The sequence below is a fragment of the Trachemys scripta genome, chromosome 2 (assembly GCF_013100865.1).
Source record: "Trachemys scripta elegans isolate TJP31775 chromosome 2, CAS_Tse_1.0, whole genome shotgun sequence".
In the NCBI taxonomy this organism is placed as follows: Eukaryota; Metazoa; Chordata; order Testudines; family Emydidae; genus Trachemys; species Trachemys scripta.
The window spans coordinates 223,711,656-223,730,034 of record NC_048299.1 but is presented as its reverse complement, the minus strand read 5'-3'; the positions used below and the strand labels follow the sequence as shown (position 1 = coordinate 223,730,034).

The 18,379-nt window shown below is 38.9% G+C and overlaps 1 protein-coding gene across 5 annotated transcripts in view; it reads right to left on the bottom strand.

Moving 5' to 3' along the window:
* Positions 1-18,379, bottom strand: part of CSPP1 (centrosome and spindle pole associated protein 1) — a 141,489-nt gene that overhangs the window by 52,397 nt on the left and 70,713 nt on the right. For all 5 annotated transcript variants that reach the window (XM_034763047.1, XM_034763051.1, XM_034763050.1 and 2 more), the window contains 5 exons: positions 18,006-18,084; positions 17,611-17,731; positions 14,508-14,655; positions 9,703-9,855; positions 1,691-1,803 (listed from right to left, as the gene is read on the bottom strand). In XM_034763047.1, the coding sequence (XP_034618938.1) occupies positions 1,691-1,803; positions 9,703-9,855; positions 14,508-14,655; positions 17,611-17,731; positions 18,006-18,084 (614 nt within the window). The remainder of the gene's footprint in view (positions 1-1,690; positions 1,804-9,702; positions 9,856-14,507; positions 14,656-17,610; positions 17,732-18,005; positions 18,085-18,379) is intronic.

Sequence of the window (18,379 nt, the reverse complement as noted above, 5' to 3'; positions counted from 1 at the left end):
CCAGTTGACAAGAAGGTGTGAGTAACAGTAGGGGGGGAAATTAGCATGGGGAAATAGTTTTTAGTTTTAGTTTAGTTGAAGTTTTTTTGTTGAAGAATTGTGACTTTTAGCTCTGTAACTGAGTGTCCAGGGAGGTTGAAGTGTTCTCTGACTGTTTTGGTTTTTTTTCACGCTACGCAAAAGAATAAATGGACACAAATCAGATGTCAAGAATTATAACATTCAAAAACCAGTCGGAGAACACTTCAACCTCCTTCAAAAACAGACTCCAACCAGAAACTGCAGAACTGTAATTAATTTTCAAACTGGACACCATTAAATTAGGCTTGAATAAAGACACGGAGTGGATGGGTCATTACACAAACTAAAAATTATTTCCCCATGCTAATTTTTCCCCTACTATTACTCACACCTTGTCAACTGTTTGAAATGGGCCATCCTGATTATCACTACAAGTTTTTTTTCTCCTGCTGATAACAGCCCACTTTAATTGATTAGTCTCATTAGAGTTGGCATGGCAACCCCCATTTTTCCATGTTTTGTGTGTGTGTGTGCGCGCGCATCTTCCTACTGTAATTTCCACTGCATGCATCGGATGAAGTGGGTTTTAGCCCACGAAAGCTTATGCCCAAATAAATGTGTTAGTCTCTAGGGTGCCACAAGTACTCTTCGTTCCTTTTGTTTACATGTGCGGCACTCTGTAGATGCTCGAACCCTGCATTTGTAGCATTAAGGAGCATACAAGGCAACTGCAAGGGAATTCCAGGACCTGCCTGTACTACGGCTCAATTAACTGTTGATTTGTTTAGATTAGCTGTTTGAATAGTCTTTAAACCTTTTGGATGTATATAAAACACTGAAAGCTCTCTCTCTTTTTTTTTTTCAAACACAAAAAAACTTAATCACTTCTAACACAGAGAGCCACGCCAAACTGTGGTACAATTTTAAAATTGGTCAAACAACATTAATTTCATACATGATAATATACAACATACTTCCCCCCCCCCCCCCCATTTTTCCTCTCCATTCTTTTTAACTATTGTGCCACTGGTTTGTTACACTATAAAACATGTTACACAACAAAAAAAATTGTTAGCAGAACTATTGTGTACATGCATTACTAAAAATAACTAGGTTCTTATTGCTGCTTTTGTTCTTCCTCTTTGTCTACTTATGATGCTCACTTGTGTTGTATTGAATTTAGACTGTTCATTCTTAAGGGCCAGGCCTGTGCCTTCACGTTTTTATGAGGCTCCTAGCACACTTTGGGGACTCAAAAAAAAATGTTTACAAACAACAGAATTTAGGTCAATTAGTAATGGCATCAATTTTCTGATTCCAGATGGTTTATAGGACTTCGCTGATTCAGGCACAATCCCACAAACACTTAAGCATGTGAGTACTCCCATGTGGGCTGTAGTCCACGAAAGCTTATGCTCTAATAAATTTGTTAGTCTCTAAGGTGCCACAAGTACTCCTGTTCTTCTTTTTGCGGATACAGACTAACACGGCTGCTACTCTGAAACATGAAATTCAATGGGACTACTCATTTGCATGAAGTTACTCACATGCATAAGTCTGTACAGGACTGGGGCCTTGAAAAGCATGTAGTGGATAAAATCCTTGATAAGTTGTATTTAAGCATCTGAGGTTTTTTACTTAACAGGGTAATATTGGCACATGCAATCACCTGCAAACGAAGAAAATTCTTGTACGCCTCTTGCCGCATAAGTTGTTGTTCAGATGGTGGCTCACCAAATATGTTACCTCGAACATAGGGAGAGGTTTGTGCAAATGTAAAACCTAGAAGAAGATAGTTTTCCAAATATAATCAAAACTAGTTTTGAGACAGAAAGCCAGACGAAAGAAACACAAAAACATTTATCTCCCATGCTAGTTTACAACACACATTATCCAAATTATGTGCAGAATTTAGTATGAGTTTCACTGTTCAATTAATATGAGTTAGTTATTTGAGTTTGTACAAAAATATTCAAATAAGTAAAGGATTTTAGGATATCAAGCAACAAATAAATGACTATATAAGTCACGTTAGTATGTTGATGTTTATGATGAAAAACAGTCTGCCACAACCAAATCTATACAGCTGCTTTCATATGTACACCAGGGTTTACAGGTCTATTTTTTTTTTAAATTAGACAAAAAAGTTTCTAAGTTCAACACTTCATTGCTTGTGATTGCCATTCAACAGATTTATCAAATATAACTCAATAGCTGTTCTTAAAACATACTAAATTTTTAAAAACCAGAACATAATTTAAAAAAACAACACAAAAACACATCTTCATTAGACTAATGTTCAGATAACAGGATGATGAGCTACAGAAAATGCATAGATTAGAATCAAGTGATAGAGATTTCAGTAAGTCAACTTCCTCTGCTGTAACGAGCATACTGTATTATGAATTTTTAATTTAACGTCTTTTTCAGCACAGCTATTCTGGTTAGTCTGTTGAAAAATGATATCATTAAGGGTTAAGCTGACAGTTTACTCTAACCCTTACCCCAAGTAAGGGTTAGCTCAGACCTGTGGTGCTCCAGGAGCAGCACTTGAAAGGAAGATTGACTCAGACATATCCCTCAGAGTTGCAGTTCCCCTGGATATCCTATTCTCCAAAAGCAGGTGGAGAAGAAGAGAGGATTAGGAAGGTCAAAAAAGAATTTGAAGAACTGCTAGCCAAAGACTCAAAAAAGTAACAGCAAAAAAAATTTTAAATATATCATAAGCAGGAAACCTACTAAACAACCAGTGGAGCCACTGGATGATCGAGATGCTAAAGTAGCACTAAAGGACGATAAGGCCATTGCAGAGAAACTACATGAATTCTTTGTATCTGACTTCACAGCTGAGGATGTGAGGGAGATTCCCAAACCTGAGCCATACTTTTTACGTGACAAATCTGAGGAACTGTCCCAGATTGAGATGTCATTAGAGGAGGGTTTTGGAACAAATTGATAAATTAAACAGTAATACGTCACCAAGACGAGATGGCAGTCACCCGAGAGTTCTGAAGGAACTCAAATATGAAATTGCAGAACCACTAACAGTGGTATGTAACCTATCATTTAAATCAGCTTCTGTACCAGATTCATAGATTCATAGATTCTAGGACTGGAAGGGACCTCGAGAGGTCATCGAGTCCAGTCCCCTGCCCGCATGGCAGGACCAAATACTGTCTAGACCATCCCTGATAGACATTTATCTAACCTACTCTTAAATATCTCCAGAGATGGAGATTCCACAACCTCCCTAGGCAATTTATTCCAGTGTTTAACCACCCTGACAGTTAGGAACTTTTTCCTAATGTCCAACCTAGACCTCCCTTGCTGCAGTTTAAACCCATTGCTTCTGGTTCTATCCTTAGAGGCTAAGGTGAACAAGTTTTCTCCCTCCTCCTTATGACACTCTTTTAGATACCTGAAAACTGCTATCATGTCCCCTCTCAGTCTTCTCTTTTCCAAACTAAACAAACCCAATTCTTTCAGCCATCCTTCATAGGTCATGTTCTCAAGACCTTTAATCATTCTTGTTGCTCTTCTCTGGACCCTTTCCAATTTCTCCACATCTTTTTTAAAATGCAGTGCCCAGAACTGGACACAATACTCCAGCTGAGGCCTAACCAGAGCAGAGTAGAGTGGAAGAATGACTTCTCGTGTCTTGCTCACAACACACCTGTTAATACATCCCAGAATCATGTTTGCTTTTTTTGCAACAGCATCACACTGTTGACTCATATTTAGCTTGTGGTCCACTATAACCCCTAGATCCCTTTCTGCCGTACTCCTTCCTAGACAGTCTCTTCCCATTCTGTATGTGTGAAACTGATTTTTCCTTCCTAAGTGGAGCACTTTGCATTTGTCTTTGTTAAACTTCATCCTGTTTACCTCAGCCCATTTCTCCAATTTGTCCAGATCATTTTGAATTATGACCCTGTCCTCCAAAGCAGTTGCAATCCCTCCCAGTTTGGTATCATCCGCAAACTTAATAAGCGTACTTTCTATGCCAATATCTAAGTCGTTGATGAAGATATTGAACAGCGCCGGTCCCAAAACAGACCCCTGCGGTACCCCACTCGTTATGCCTTTCCAGCAGGATTGGGAACCATTAATAACAACTCTCTGAGTACAGTTATCTAGCCAGTTATGCACCCACCTTATAGTAGCCCCATCTAAATTGTATTTGCCTAGTTTATCGATAAGAATATCATGCAAGACTGTATCAAATGCCTTACTAAAGTCTAGGTATACCATATCCACAGCTTCACCCTTATCCACAAGGCTCGTTATCCTATCAAAGAAAGCTATCAGATTGGTTTGACATGATTTGTTCTTCACAAATCCATGCTGGCTGTTCCCTATCACCTTACCACCTTCCAAGTGTTTGCAGATGATTTCCTTAATTACTTGCTCCATTATCTTCCCTGGCACAGAAGTTAAACTAACTGGTCTGTAGTTTCCTGGGTTGTTTTTGTTTCCCTTTTTATAGATGGGCACTATATTTGCCCTTTTCCAGTCTTCTGGAATCTCTCCCGTCTCCCATGATTTTCCAAAGATAATAGCTAGAGGCTCAGATACCTCCTCTATTAGCTCCTTGAGTATTCTAGGATGCATTTCATCAGGCCCTGGTGACTTGCAGGCATCTAACTTTTTAAAGTGATTTTTAACTTGTTTTTTTTTATTTTATCTTCTAAACCTACCCCCTTCCCATTAGCATTAACTATGTTAGGCATTCCTTCAGACTTCTCGGTGAAGACCGAAACAAAGAAGTCATTAAGCATCTCTGCCATTTCCAAGTTTCCTGTTACTGTTTCTCCCTCCTCACTGAGCAGTGGGCCTACCCTGTCCTTGGTCTTCCTCTTGCTTCTAATGTATTGATAAAAAGTCTTCTTGTTTCCCTTTATCCCTGTAGCTAGCTTAAGCTCATTTTGTGCCTTTGCCTTTCTAATCTTGCCCCTGCATTCCTGTGTTATTTGCCTATATTCATCCTTTGTAATCCATCCTAGTTTCCATTTTTTATATGACTCCTTTTCATTTTTTAGATCATGCAAGATCTCGTGGTTAAGCCAAGGTGGTCTTTTGCCACATTTTCTATCTTTCCTAACCAGCGGAATAGTTTGCTTTTGGGCCCTTAATAGTGTCCCTTTGAAAAACTGCCAACTCTCCTCAGTTGTTTTTCCCCTCAGTCTTGATTTCCATGGGACCTTACCTATCAACTCTCTGACCTTACCAAAATCTGCCTTCCTGAAATCCATTGTCCCTATTTTGCTGTTCTCCCTTCTACCCTTCCTTAGAATTGCAAACTCTATGATTTCATGATCACTTTCACCCAGGCTGCCTTCTACTTTCAAATTCTCAACGAATTCCTCCCTATTTGTTAAAATCAAGTCTAGAACAGCTTCCCCCCCCAGTAGCTTTTTTAACCTTCTGAAATAGAAAGTTGTCTCCAATGCAGTCCAAGAATTTGTTGGATAGTCTGTGCCCCGCTGCGTTATTTTCCCAACATATATCCGGATAGTTGAAGTCCCCCATCACCACCAAATCTTGGGCTTTGGATGATTTTGTTAGTTGCTTAAAAAAAGCCTCATCCACCTGGTTAGGTGGCCTGTAGTAGACTCCTAGCATGACATCTCCCTTGTTTTTTACCCCTTTTAGCCTAACCCAGAGACTCTCAACACTTCCGTCTCCTATGTCCATCTCTACCTCAGTCCAAGTGTGTACATTTTTAATATATAAGGCAACACCTCCTCCCTTTTTCCCCTGTCTATCCTTCCTGAGCAAGCTGTACCCATCCACACCAACATTCCAATCATGTGTATTATCCCACCAAGTTTCAGTGATGCCAACAATGTCATAGTTGTATTTATTTATTAGCACTTCCAGTTCTTCCTGCTTATTCCCCATACTTCTAGATGATTGGAGGATAACTAATGTGACACCAATTTTTAAAAAAGGCTCTAGAGGTGATCCCGGCAATTACCAGCCAGTAAGTCTAACTTCAGTACTGGGCAAACCGATTGAAATTATATTAAAGAATTATTGGACACATATATGAACATGTTTTTCGTAAAGGGAAATCATGCCTCACCAACTTACTAGAATTCTTTGAGGGGGTCAACAAGCATGTGGACAAGAGTGATCCAGTGGATATAGTGTAGTTAGATTTTCAGAAAGCTTTTGACAAGGTCCCTCATCATAGGTTCTTAAGCAAAATAAGATGTCATGGGATAAGAGAGAAGGCCCTCTCATGGATCAGTAACTGATTAAAAGATAGGAAACAAAGGGTAGGAATAAATGGTTAGTTTTCAGAATGGAGGTAAATAGTGGTGTCCCCCAGGGGTCTGTACTGGGACCAGTACAACATATTCATAAAATATCTGGAAAAAGAGGTAACAATGAGGTGGCAAAATTTGCAAATGATACCAAACTACTCAAGATAGTTAAGTCCAAAGCAGACTGCAATGATTACAAAGGGACCTCAAAACTGGGCGACTGAGCAACAAAATGGCAAATGAAATTCAATGTTGATAAATGCAAAGTAATGCACATTGGAAAACATAATCCCAACTATACATATAAAATGATGGCCTCTAAATTAACTGTTACCACTCAAGAAAGAGATCTTGTAGTCACTGCGAACAGTTCTCTGAAAACATCCACTCAATATGCAGCAGCAGTCAAAAAAGCAAACACAATGTTGGCAATCCTTCAGAAAGGGATAGGTAAGACAGAAAATATCATATTGTCTCTATATAAATCCATGGAATGCCCACATCTTGAATACTGCGTGCAGATCTAGCCACCCCATCTCAAAAAGAGATATATTAGAATTGGAAAAGGTACAGAGACGGGCAACAAAAATGATCAGAGGGTCTGGAACAACTTCCATATGAAGAGAGATTAATAAGACTGGGACTTTTCAGCTTGGAAAAGAGACGAATAAGGGGAGATATGATAGTGATCTAATATCCATAACTGGTATGGAGAAAGTAAATAAGGAAGTGTTATTTACTTCTTTTCATAACACAAGAACTAGGGGTCACCAAATGAAATTAACAGGCAGCAGGTTTAAAACAAACAAAAGGAAATATTTCTTCACACAGTGCAGTCAACCTGTGGAACTCTTTGCAAGAGGATGTTGTGAAGGCCAAGACTATAATAGGGTTCAAAAAAGAAGTAGATATGTTCATGGAGGATAGGTTCATCAATGACTATTAGCCAGGATGGGCAGGGATGGTGTCCGTAGCCGCTGTTTGCCAGAAGCTGGGAATGTGAGACAGGGGATGGATTACTTGATGATTATCTGTTCTGTTCATTCCCTCTGAAGCACTTGGCATTAGCCTCTGTCAGAAGACAGGATACTGGGCCAGATGGACCATTGGTCTGACCTAGTATGGCCGTTTTTATGTAAGATATGATGCCTTGGCCCTTCATCAGATACTGCATTCTCCTCCACTCACATCCAGCCTGTTTAGTTGAATGGTGCACTGACAGTACGTGGAAGAGTCATGGTTCTATCTGTTCCCCACCCATCCGCTCGCTCAGAGGAGTGAGGGAAATATTAAGCACAAAGCCGCCACTTTAATTGTGTGCTCTCTGTGCACACATCCCATCCTACATCCAGATTCAAGATCTGTGTGGCTCCTGTGCAGTCAAATCCCATTTATTCCCTTTTGACTGCATACATAGGCTGCTGTTACAATCTAACCTTAAACTTGTATACAACCTATGCCTGTCTAATTTCTAAACCAAAAACATTATAATGTTAAATTCATATTTAGTTTTCCTCTTGTGGAATCATAAATACAGTGATGATGAAGGAACAGTGGTGAGCACCATATAAGAACCTATATGCAACAGAAAACTTTTCACAATTTAACTGAATATACCTGTTTCTCTATGACATTCAATGGGAAATTCACCCGTGTGGAAAGTCAGATTAAAGCCTATACAGTATACACCATTTAAGTCCCACAAAAACGGTACATTAGCACTATTCAGGCTCTCTGCACGGGAGAATTTCACTCTAGGGCTCTATTATCTCGCTTGACTTTAAATACCACCAAGCAGTGTTGTCACAATTAAGAGTCTGCCATTATTATTTACCATTTTAACATAATCATAAAAACATTGCCAAATTTCCATCCCAAAGTAAACAAAGTAAATGCTCAGTTTTTCAAATCTCATATACAGCAAACAAAATTCGCTGAGTTAAAATGTTTTTAAGTTACTGGTTCCAGGAAAAAACAGTTTTCTCAAGAATTTGCACAATAGGAGATTTTTTAAAAATACCCAATCTATTTTTTTCCCTCAAATAAATACTCTAATAACATGCTTTTAAAAATTAACAGGACAGGGATCTAGCTGAAATCAACAGTGAAATTATTGGCCTGTAACTTTGTGTTTTGATCATCTCCTTTTCCCCATACTGTGACATTATTCCTTAATCGGAATAGATATGATTTAATCTACCAGAAAGTGAAGGCAAAAAAATGGAAATCATCCCCATAACATAAGACTCTGCTTCATGGCTTTCTATTGGTCTAGTGATTTCCCAAACAACTCTCAAAGAAACCAAACAAATGTTACTATAAGACGGAATACAAGAGAGCAGCAAATGGTGGGGTGGGGTGGGACAAACAACATGACTATGACAAACAATTACTTTTAAATAACTTCCCTTTGTCATAATGTCTCTCTTTATTCCATAACCTATGAAAAAAGTTTCTGCCTTGCCTCAAACATCAAAACTTCAGCCCCCATCACTTTGACTAAAAAACAACTACAGAGAAATCCCACATAGCAAGAAGCAACTGAATACAAAGAGCCAACAACACTGGTCTCAAACATCTAATTTGCTCAGTGTCTTTAAGGGTATGTCTACACAGCAACTAGACACCCCCGGCTGGTCCAGGCCAGCCGACTCAGGTTCACGGGGTTCGGGCTGCAGGGCTGTTTCATTGCTTTGTAGAATTCCGGGCTCAGACTGGTGCCAGAGCTCTTGGACCCCCAACCTCACAGAGTCTTAGAGCCTCCAGGACAGGTTTTCTTACCTGAGCCCCCCTACACTGCGTTTGGGGGCCCTAACCCTGCCTGAGCCCCCCTACACTGCGTTTGGGGGCCCTAACCCTGCCTGAGACCCCCTACACTGCGTTTGGGGGCCCTAACCCTGCCTGAGCCCCCCTACACTGTGTTTAGGTGCTCTACTCCGGCCTGAGCCCAGAGGACTTGTTGCCCTGCCCTAAGGGCCTAGCCTCTGAACTGTTGGTTTGCTGCTCAGTCCTGAGCATAGGTCCGAGCCATTGACCCTTCACTGTCCTGATTGCGGGCTAGGGACCCTGACTGCCTATCGCTCTACCTGAACTGCCGACCAGAGCTACAATGACTCAGAGGGGATGACTCAGCTGATTCCCCAACCGTGAGCAACGCCCCGTGACGTAGTGAGGCGGAGTGGCCTCCCACTGACCCAGAGGGGAAGCACCACTGCTCACCCACTACAGCTTCCAACAACAATAAGGCAAGAGGACTGTTGGGAAAGAGGTGGGAGTGTGCCTCACACAGCAGGCATGATTGACAGTTTTATGAGGTGACAGAAAAAAGAAAGAGAGATGTACAATAGCTTGAGAATTTTGACCATCAAAATCTATTAATGTTTATAACTGATAACATAGTATTCTTAAAAACCTGCTATTTTATTTGTAGATGCTTCTGTGTTCTCAGGTCTTGGGGAGGCCAAACTTTGGTCAACCGATAGAATAGCCCTTTTATCTTGATAGTGTCTTGCCTCTGGGTTATGATACGCATCTTCATTTTGCTTGTGCATCATGTTCAAGTCAGCTAAAGGAGAGGGGAAACAGATATTTATAATATTTTATTCCCACAAGAGGCACGTGTATTTTCAAAAACAAGAAATATTTCACCAGGTCTACTTTCAGGACACACCAACTATGGGAACAAAAGAGTAAATAAAACAACAATGATGTGAGCTACAAATGAGAAAAGTGGTCACCTGGAGCTTACTGAACAAGGAAATAAATTACCAACGACTTTTTACTCAAAAATTTTTTGTCAGCAATGACCCTTCACAGCAAAAAGCAGAAAACACCACAAAAAGCAAGGGTAAAAAGCTTGAAGCATGACAGTTGACCCATTGTGTCGTGACTGTGTTTGTTTCCAAAATACTACTCTGTTAAAAAGGTTGTAAAATACTCAATAATGTTAAATCAAAGTATCTATGCTGCTTATTTCATTTCTCCTAAGCACATTGAATGTTGTACATCATTTCATGTTAATTGGTTCTTCTCACCTTCTTTAATAATCCAGCTTCTGCTTTGTGATATGTAAACATACATTCACAATATGTGGTATCCTCAAGGTCATACCAAGTCTGAAATTTGTCTAGTGATTATTTTTACAGATTTTTCAACATAATTTACAGGCGCTATTTTCATTACTACAAAGACACTTGATAATTTTTCATAAGTGATGATTATGGGGTGCCCAATATGACACACTTTAAAGAGTCCTAATTTTCAGAAAGTGCTATGCCCCACCCTCTGAAAACTGGCCCCTGTAAGGTGTGTTAGAAAAACGGAGGCACCCAAAACCATCAATCACTTTTACAAATCTTGTCCACTGTTAATATTTTTGGCTCAAATCTTGCCAATACAAAGAATTACTAGCAAAAGGCTCTACTAATCTTAGTATAGTAGCACTACAGAGCTACTTATTCAAATATCAGTTTGAGTCCCCTTGCTGCAAATCAGAGCAGAAAATCTCAAAGTGAGAGATTATTGTACTATAGTTCAAAGAGCGAAGTTCTAGTAGAACTAGTTAATAACATTTGCCAGTTTTATGTAACAGTGCAAGATTTAATTCAGGTTTTCCTTTGCCAGCTAACGGATTATTTCCGCACCTAACCAGACAATGAGCAATTTTTTAGCAGTTCTGTAAGGAATACATTTGAAATTAATTTGAGATATTAAAAATATAATCTGTAGGTAGATAAGGATCCCGCAAAGCAGCCTACCAACCTATGAATTCACGATTCTCTCCAATAATGTTTTTAAAAATTAATAGGTTTTCAAAATATTTACAAGGCAAAAAGGAGAAATTGCCAAGATAAATGGAAACCTATCATGTGCTATGAGAATGCCACCAATGAGCAATTGTTATACTATCATATACCTGGAAAAGAGTAATAGCTAAACTAAAACCAATTCTAAGGGCAGCTGCATTTGTTGTTACTGACCATTTTTAATCTGTCTGGATACTTAAGGCTGGATATTCCTCTCTTAAAAGCAGCTATTTAGAAATTACTATAAACACAGTACACAAACCCAGTCAACAGACATTTTCACTGGGCTGAAAAAGGAATACACAATAGAAAGTAACTCATATATATGGGAGTAATAACTCATATTTACATATAACACGGTATGCCATGTCATTTCACACAAAGCTGTGGATATGGCCAAAAATTTTGAAACTGGGAACCTAAAAGTTAGGTTCCTAAATCTATATTTTAGCCACACAGTGGCTAGCCTTAATTTCCAAACAAACTGCTTTGGTCCTGAATTCAGCTGTATTTTATATTGAGGTCATCAAGTACTCTAACTCAATGTTATATTGAAGTTTTGATATAATAATGAAATGCACACAGACTTCAGAAATTCTCCCATTTTTTTTGTTGGGCATTCACTTCAAATGCAAGAAGAATTAGAGTCAAACAGAATATGATTCAGCCTAAACCAAACAGCTAGGTCAATATAGTTTTGCACGGAGAAACAAGAACTGCAAGTTGAAATTTTGAGCACTATAAAAGTACTAATTCAGATTAAGCATGATAACAGGCTCTGAGCCACAACTATTAATTTTTCCTTTACCAAGTTGTGCTTTGCATTGGGCATTTCTCAATATTACATATTGAGCAGTCCCAAACCCTTGAAACAACAGAGGGAATTGACTTGTACATTAAAGTGAATAGGAGGTTTACTTATATTAGAAGAACTGACTTTCCCTTCCTGAGGGTAATCATCAAACATTCACTTATTTTGAAGACTCATGAGTGGCATTCAGTGCATCAAGAAAAAAAAAAAATACAAAACCCCTACCTTTGAGTTTTTACACATTACAAGAACACCTAGACATAATGCTAACAGTGCTACTCAGGTTATTATCCCCTTGGTTAAATGACCAAGCGGTGAAGAAGCATGAAAATACATTGTTGGAATTAGGCTTCTTTGAGAAAAAGTGCTTGTTACAGTAAAATTTACCCACAGAAAACCTTAGGGATCACTTAAGTCTGTACAGACAAATCCACCCCTCTTCTCCATGGCTGCAGGGCCAGCTAGGTAAGAGATTCCTGCACAATAATGCACTGAGGGCAGGAAGGAATGGTGTGTAGGTAGGCCAATAAGAGGGGTGAAAACAGGGGTAGTATTCTTCTATGCAGATCTTCCAATCTCTCCTCACAGAGAGGACCATATACAAGCCCATAAAGGCTACTTCACCCACTGAGATAAAGCAACCTCTACGAAGGGGCTCCACAGCTGCTCTGCAGTCTTGTGAGAGGAAGACAGAAAATTTGGCTCAAATAGCAAATAGTATAGGAGACCTTCTGTATTGGAATGAATTTGACCTCCACTGCATTTTATTTTGAGGTGAACAGATCTGACTGGGCCTGCTGAAAGTCAAACAAAAAATTTTTTTTCCCCTCTAATGGTATTTTGTTTTGTTCTGTTTTGTTTTTGTTTTTTTAATACAGAAACTATTGTTCAAGAGCTCATGGTAAACAATGTAACTTGTGCCTTTCCCAATCATTCTCAGCTACCCTGATCTCGGGGACTGAGCTCAGGATAGGGACCTAGGAACTTAAAATTTAATCCCAGACCTGCCACTGACTTGTTTTGTGGCCTTGGATAAATTATTTCCCTGTGTTGCAGTTTCCCTGTTTGTCTATCTCCATCTCTTTCTTACAAAGGTACTGTGATGATTAAGTACTCAGTACTTTGCAAAACACAAAGAATAAATAAATGCTGAATATTATTAGTATCTGACTGTCTTTATATGACAATTTACAAGGCTATCACAGTGGGCAAGCTCAAATAATATTCCACTTCCCTTTATGGACTCATTCAGATTTGTTCTTAGTCTATTTGTCCCAAGTAGAGGCTCCATGATTAGAAGTGATATTGTTGTAATGTACTGCTCCTATGGAAACATTTAAAATTAAAGTATATCACACCAAACACACGAATAGATATTACAGGGCCTAACATACTGGAAATCTTTTCATCTAGCAATCCTTTCCACTTTTTCTGTTGCCTTTTCTTGCCCCTGTAGCCTATAGTTATAAGTATTTGCTAGGTAAAGCATGGGTATAAGTTAAGGCAGTAATATAATGAATTTACAAGGCCTGTCAGACAATAGTTTAGCAAATAAAGCATCAGGCCCAAAAGCCTTAGCATAAGTAGCTAACAAGGAGTAACCCTAGATCATAAGATATCACAAGACAGAACGCTGTAATGACTAAACTGTCACCAAGTAATCACAAGATGCTAGCTTATATCAGCTTGGGATATTTAAAGTTAGTATCATCAGCAGATGTCTGACCATAAGAGTGCCAGGGTAACTAATTTATATGCTAATAAACTTGAGGTCAACAGATTACTAATCTGTGGGAGAAGGGCACCCCAACATTAGTAGGGTAAGGAAATACAAATAAGGAAAAGGGGAGAAACCCCTATGGAATATGCATTAGGTATGGTGGTGTCAGCATAACACATTATAAAAGTCGTATCCCAGCCTGTGTGCCTTGGGAGATGTAACTCTTGGGAGACGCCAGGATGATGACCACTGGTGGTAGTGATGGTGGTTAGGATAATTAACCCTTTTGGTCCTTTTGCAAGGGATAGTGAGAGCATATAGATGCTCAGAGCACATTCTGTAGTATCTCTACCTACCTTGCAGGATTGGAGTGTTTGTAACTTTGCTAATTCTGTTAATAAAACTATTGCAAATTCAAAAAGTATGTGTGTTGCAACAGTGCACATCAGGGTTCCCAATTAAACTTTAATTTTAACAACAGTGTGTCTGATCTTGGAACAAGAACTTAGCAAACCTCAGTATTAACTGGGAATTCTTAAGTAATCAGAATAATTAATACACAAGCAATACCCCCCTTGTCTGCTGTCATTTCTTGTTAATCCCAAACAGATGGACAACTTAAATCCTGCTCTTCTTACTAGGGAAAATAGTTCCATTGAAGCCAATGAAACCATTCCCTTAAATAAAGGGAACAGGATTTGATTCCTAGGATTGCACGCTTCTAAGGGCGCTGGCCAAGTGTTCTTCCTTTCCTGTACAGTGCCATATACACCAAAGATGTGATACAAAGAATAACAAATGTTTGTCGGAATAAAGCTAGTAACTTAAAGAGAAGAAAACAATAGATGTCTTAAAGAGAAGACCCTTATTTTCAAACATACTTATAAGATTTCCTTTTGTATCTCTGAGAGGAGCCCCACCACCTCCTTTTCCCCAAGGATTGTAATTTCTCATTTCAGCTTCTAACTTGGTTTCATATCGTTCCTTTTCCTCTTTCTCTCGTCTGCGTCGTTCTTCTCTTTCTCTTATCTAAAGAGAGGATAACACTCAGTTACACAAACTTCTAATAAAAATAAATATATTTGGAAGTAAAGAACTCAGAGTAAGCTGAGTGCTATTGTTTTCCTTTGTACTCTTGGGGTACGTCTATACTTACCTCCGGGTCCGGCGGTAAGCAATCGATCTTCTGGGATCGATTTATCGCGTCTTGTCTAGACACGATAAATCGATCCCGGAAGTGCTCGCCGTCAACACCGGTACTCCTGCTCCGCGAGAGGAGTACACGGAGTTGACGGGGGGAGCCTGCCTGCCGCGTGTGGACCCGCAGTAAGTTCGAACTAAGATACTTCGACTTCAGCTACGTTATTCACGTAGCTGAAGTTGCGTATCTTAGTTCAAAGTGGGGGGTTAGTGTGGACCAGCCCTTAGGTATCCACATCAAATTAGTCACAAAAACTTCATAGCCAACTTCTCCAAACCACATACTGAGTACAGCTTTACCAAACACCTTTGCCATAAGGTACACTCACACATATAGATAACAAATAGATCACAGGGACACACGCACTACAAAACTTCCAAGTCTAGGACAGCCATTACCCCTGTCTTGTACCAATCACAGATTAAAGGATCACTATTTTGTGATCCTATAGGAATAGGAATGGAAACTATGCCATTGAAAATAAGAGATCGCCAATATTCCACTAGGACCCAAGCACTTGCTTCTAACCCCTGGAAAGGCCTAGTTTATCAGACCTTATCATAGATTTTTTTGGAAACCTAAACATCATTTTAAATGTTTTGAAAAGTTTTCTGGGTCCCTCAGAACTTTGCTAAATTGTCATCAGTCCAACCATACAATCTGGTTTTACTAGTGGCCAGATAGAAATAAAAATCCCAATAAAAAGTTACACAACTCTACCATTTGTAAAATAGTGCTGCCATGGGGTGATATGTTTGCTGATGCCTCACTTCTATATCACCTTTGCTTCAGTTCTCTTTCCCTCCACAGACAGCAGGATAGAACTTATTAAACTAACCTCCGCAAAATGTGTGTAACAGAGTTTTGAAAGATCAAAAAGACATCAACTTTAAAACCACACTTCAGTCCAAATGTTTTTACCTATTATGTTTACACATTATTTCTAATACTGTTGTAGTTGAAAGATTCAAGAAAAAATATTTTCTCTATTTTTAGTCTGTTCATTTGACAGTACCAGTCTCGCTGTTTCTCCTTTAATCAGATAAGAGGGTCAGTTTCATCTCTTTGCATGGGTCTTTCATACAGCAAGGAGGGAGAAAACATTTTTAAATATCATCATGATTGTGAAACAATAAATATTGCCAAAAAACAGAAGGATAAGTGCAGTATCTGAAACTACTTCAAATCCTTAAAAAACTGATTAAATTCCAGATTGACAGCATCCATTTAATGATAAATGTGTTCTTCATAGATTTTTCTTAACAAAGCCAAAATTCCAGCTCCCCTCTGAAAGCAGTTTAATAAAAGGACCGTGTCCTTGACAAGCACAAGCTGGGCATGAGGAGAAGAGCCTTTATAGTCTCAGCTTCCTAACACCACAAGTAGACTTTTCTATAGTTTTTCTCTTTTCTGTTTCTGTTACACTACACAACCCCTCTTTATTGCCCTTCTTTACCCTTCTCTGCCTTCCACACACTCGCTCTCTCCTTCATCCTTTTACAACCTCCCTTCCTTTTTTCCCTTGACCTTTACTTTTCTTATATACTCACATTCATTCCATGTCTCCCCTACTTCCCTTCTTTCATGTGCCCCCCCTTCCAGTCAAGGAACTACCAATACTACTCTAGTTCTTTAAAATCATAGCTATTGATGATAATTTTTTTAACCACCAAGATATGTGCAACAAACCCAAATTACCACAGGCTCTCATGGCTGTAACTGTAATACACTTTTCCCTCCCCTTGACAGTCATATTCTTACTTAGATTGCAAGTCCTTCAAGATAGTGACAGTATCTTTTTCGTTTGTCTTTATTGTGCTGGGTTCTCTCAGTGACTGAATAATAATAATCCTGTGTACCTTTTGGCCACAATCTTTCACCTCAGAGATGGCTGTATACCAACTGCAGCACTGAAATGCAATCTGTGAAAGGCTTTGGGGAGGATGAAAGAAGCTAAACAGTTGTTGTCCCTGTTTGCTTCAATACCTTTTTCACATAGACCATCAAAAGGGGAGATTTTTCCTCCCTCCCCCATTTCTTCTTTCATTTCTTCATTATTTAAAAGAAGATGATGTTGTATTTTTTTCAGTTAGAAGAACTTATATTACAATCCCTCACCACAAGTTTTTGACGGTTAGAAGTATGTCATGAACTAGAGATGGTGGAAGAAGCAAACTTTCAAAATTCAAAAGAAGAAAAGTGTTGGTAAAGGTCACTGGTGGTCATTAAGTGTCTTTTGGACCAAACGGGATGCTGTGCTTTGGTGAAGTCTGACTGATCTATAATACACATTAGACTTAGTCAAGAAAGAAAATAAGAACATATCTTTTTTCTGCTGTGTTGGTATAAAGGCATATTTGATTACACTGCTGTTACACGTGGCTTTTTAATAGTACACCAACAGTACAACCACCACATTTCTGGGCACATTTATATTTGGTCTCCTCTTTGCCATTGTACCTGAAAGTTTGCAATGAAGTATTAAAGCATGGTTATGGTCAGGAAAATGGAAGTGGCAAAAGCCACCTGTTCCTGCTTGTATTCAGACTCATATCTGTTCAATTTTACTAGCAAAGTTTTACCAAGCACCACAGAACCCACATGTCTAAGGGAGAGTGGGCTGAATTCTATTCCACAAAATACATTATCAACTGAACTGTAAGCTAAGCTCCAACTGCAAAATGTTTATTATCGGTGACGGTGGATGAACAAGAATGAACACAGTTTTACTTTCAGATCTCAATTTGCATACCTAGCTGGTAAGAAAACAAACTTTTTAATACCTGCTGTTGCAATTCTTCTTGATAAGATAAAGTTGACTCTTTAAAGGGCTTTGGTTTTTCTTCAGGAAATATCCCTAGACCTCTGGGTCTATCACCTGTGTTTCTCTGGCCAATGTTACTTCTGAATTTAAAAAACAGATACAAAGAAAATTAATAATAAAAAAAGTAATTCCTGCTTGAAACACAAAAGTGAAACTTGAGAATTTTTTTTCTTTTTTCACAGCCTCTGTTATTTTCAGTATCCATTTATGAATTCATATGCTAAATTATACTTCAGAAACTCATGACCAGAAGTTTGAAGAATTTATTTTAATACTTTTGGTTCAAAGATGTATCCCTGTTAGCAAATACACCAGAAGTTAAAACAATATTAAATGAACATAGCTAATACTTACACAGCCTGATCTGCTGGTACTTTCCCTGGAAGATCCTCAATATTAGGTGCAGGCTGCATTCCCATCATTCCTGTGCCATCTAAACAGTAAAAGACAGCCATTTCAATCTAGCATGGACATGGACACACATTTCTGTTATGTAGATGGAAATATAATTGACTGCCCAAAAACTAAATGCACAATTAAGGTTGAGCACCCTTTCCAGAAAGTCAAATGAACCTAATACTTAAACCTCTGAAAACCATGAAATCCAGAGTTACCATCCTGTCCTGACCTGTAATCTTAACTATGTTCCCTAGAGCTGGCAAAAGTCATTGGGTGGGGGATGTACTGTAAGTATGTTTCAGTCAGGTCAGCCCTATAATAAGCTTACA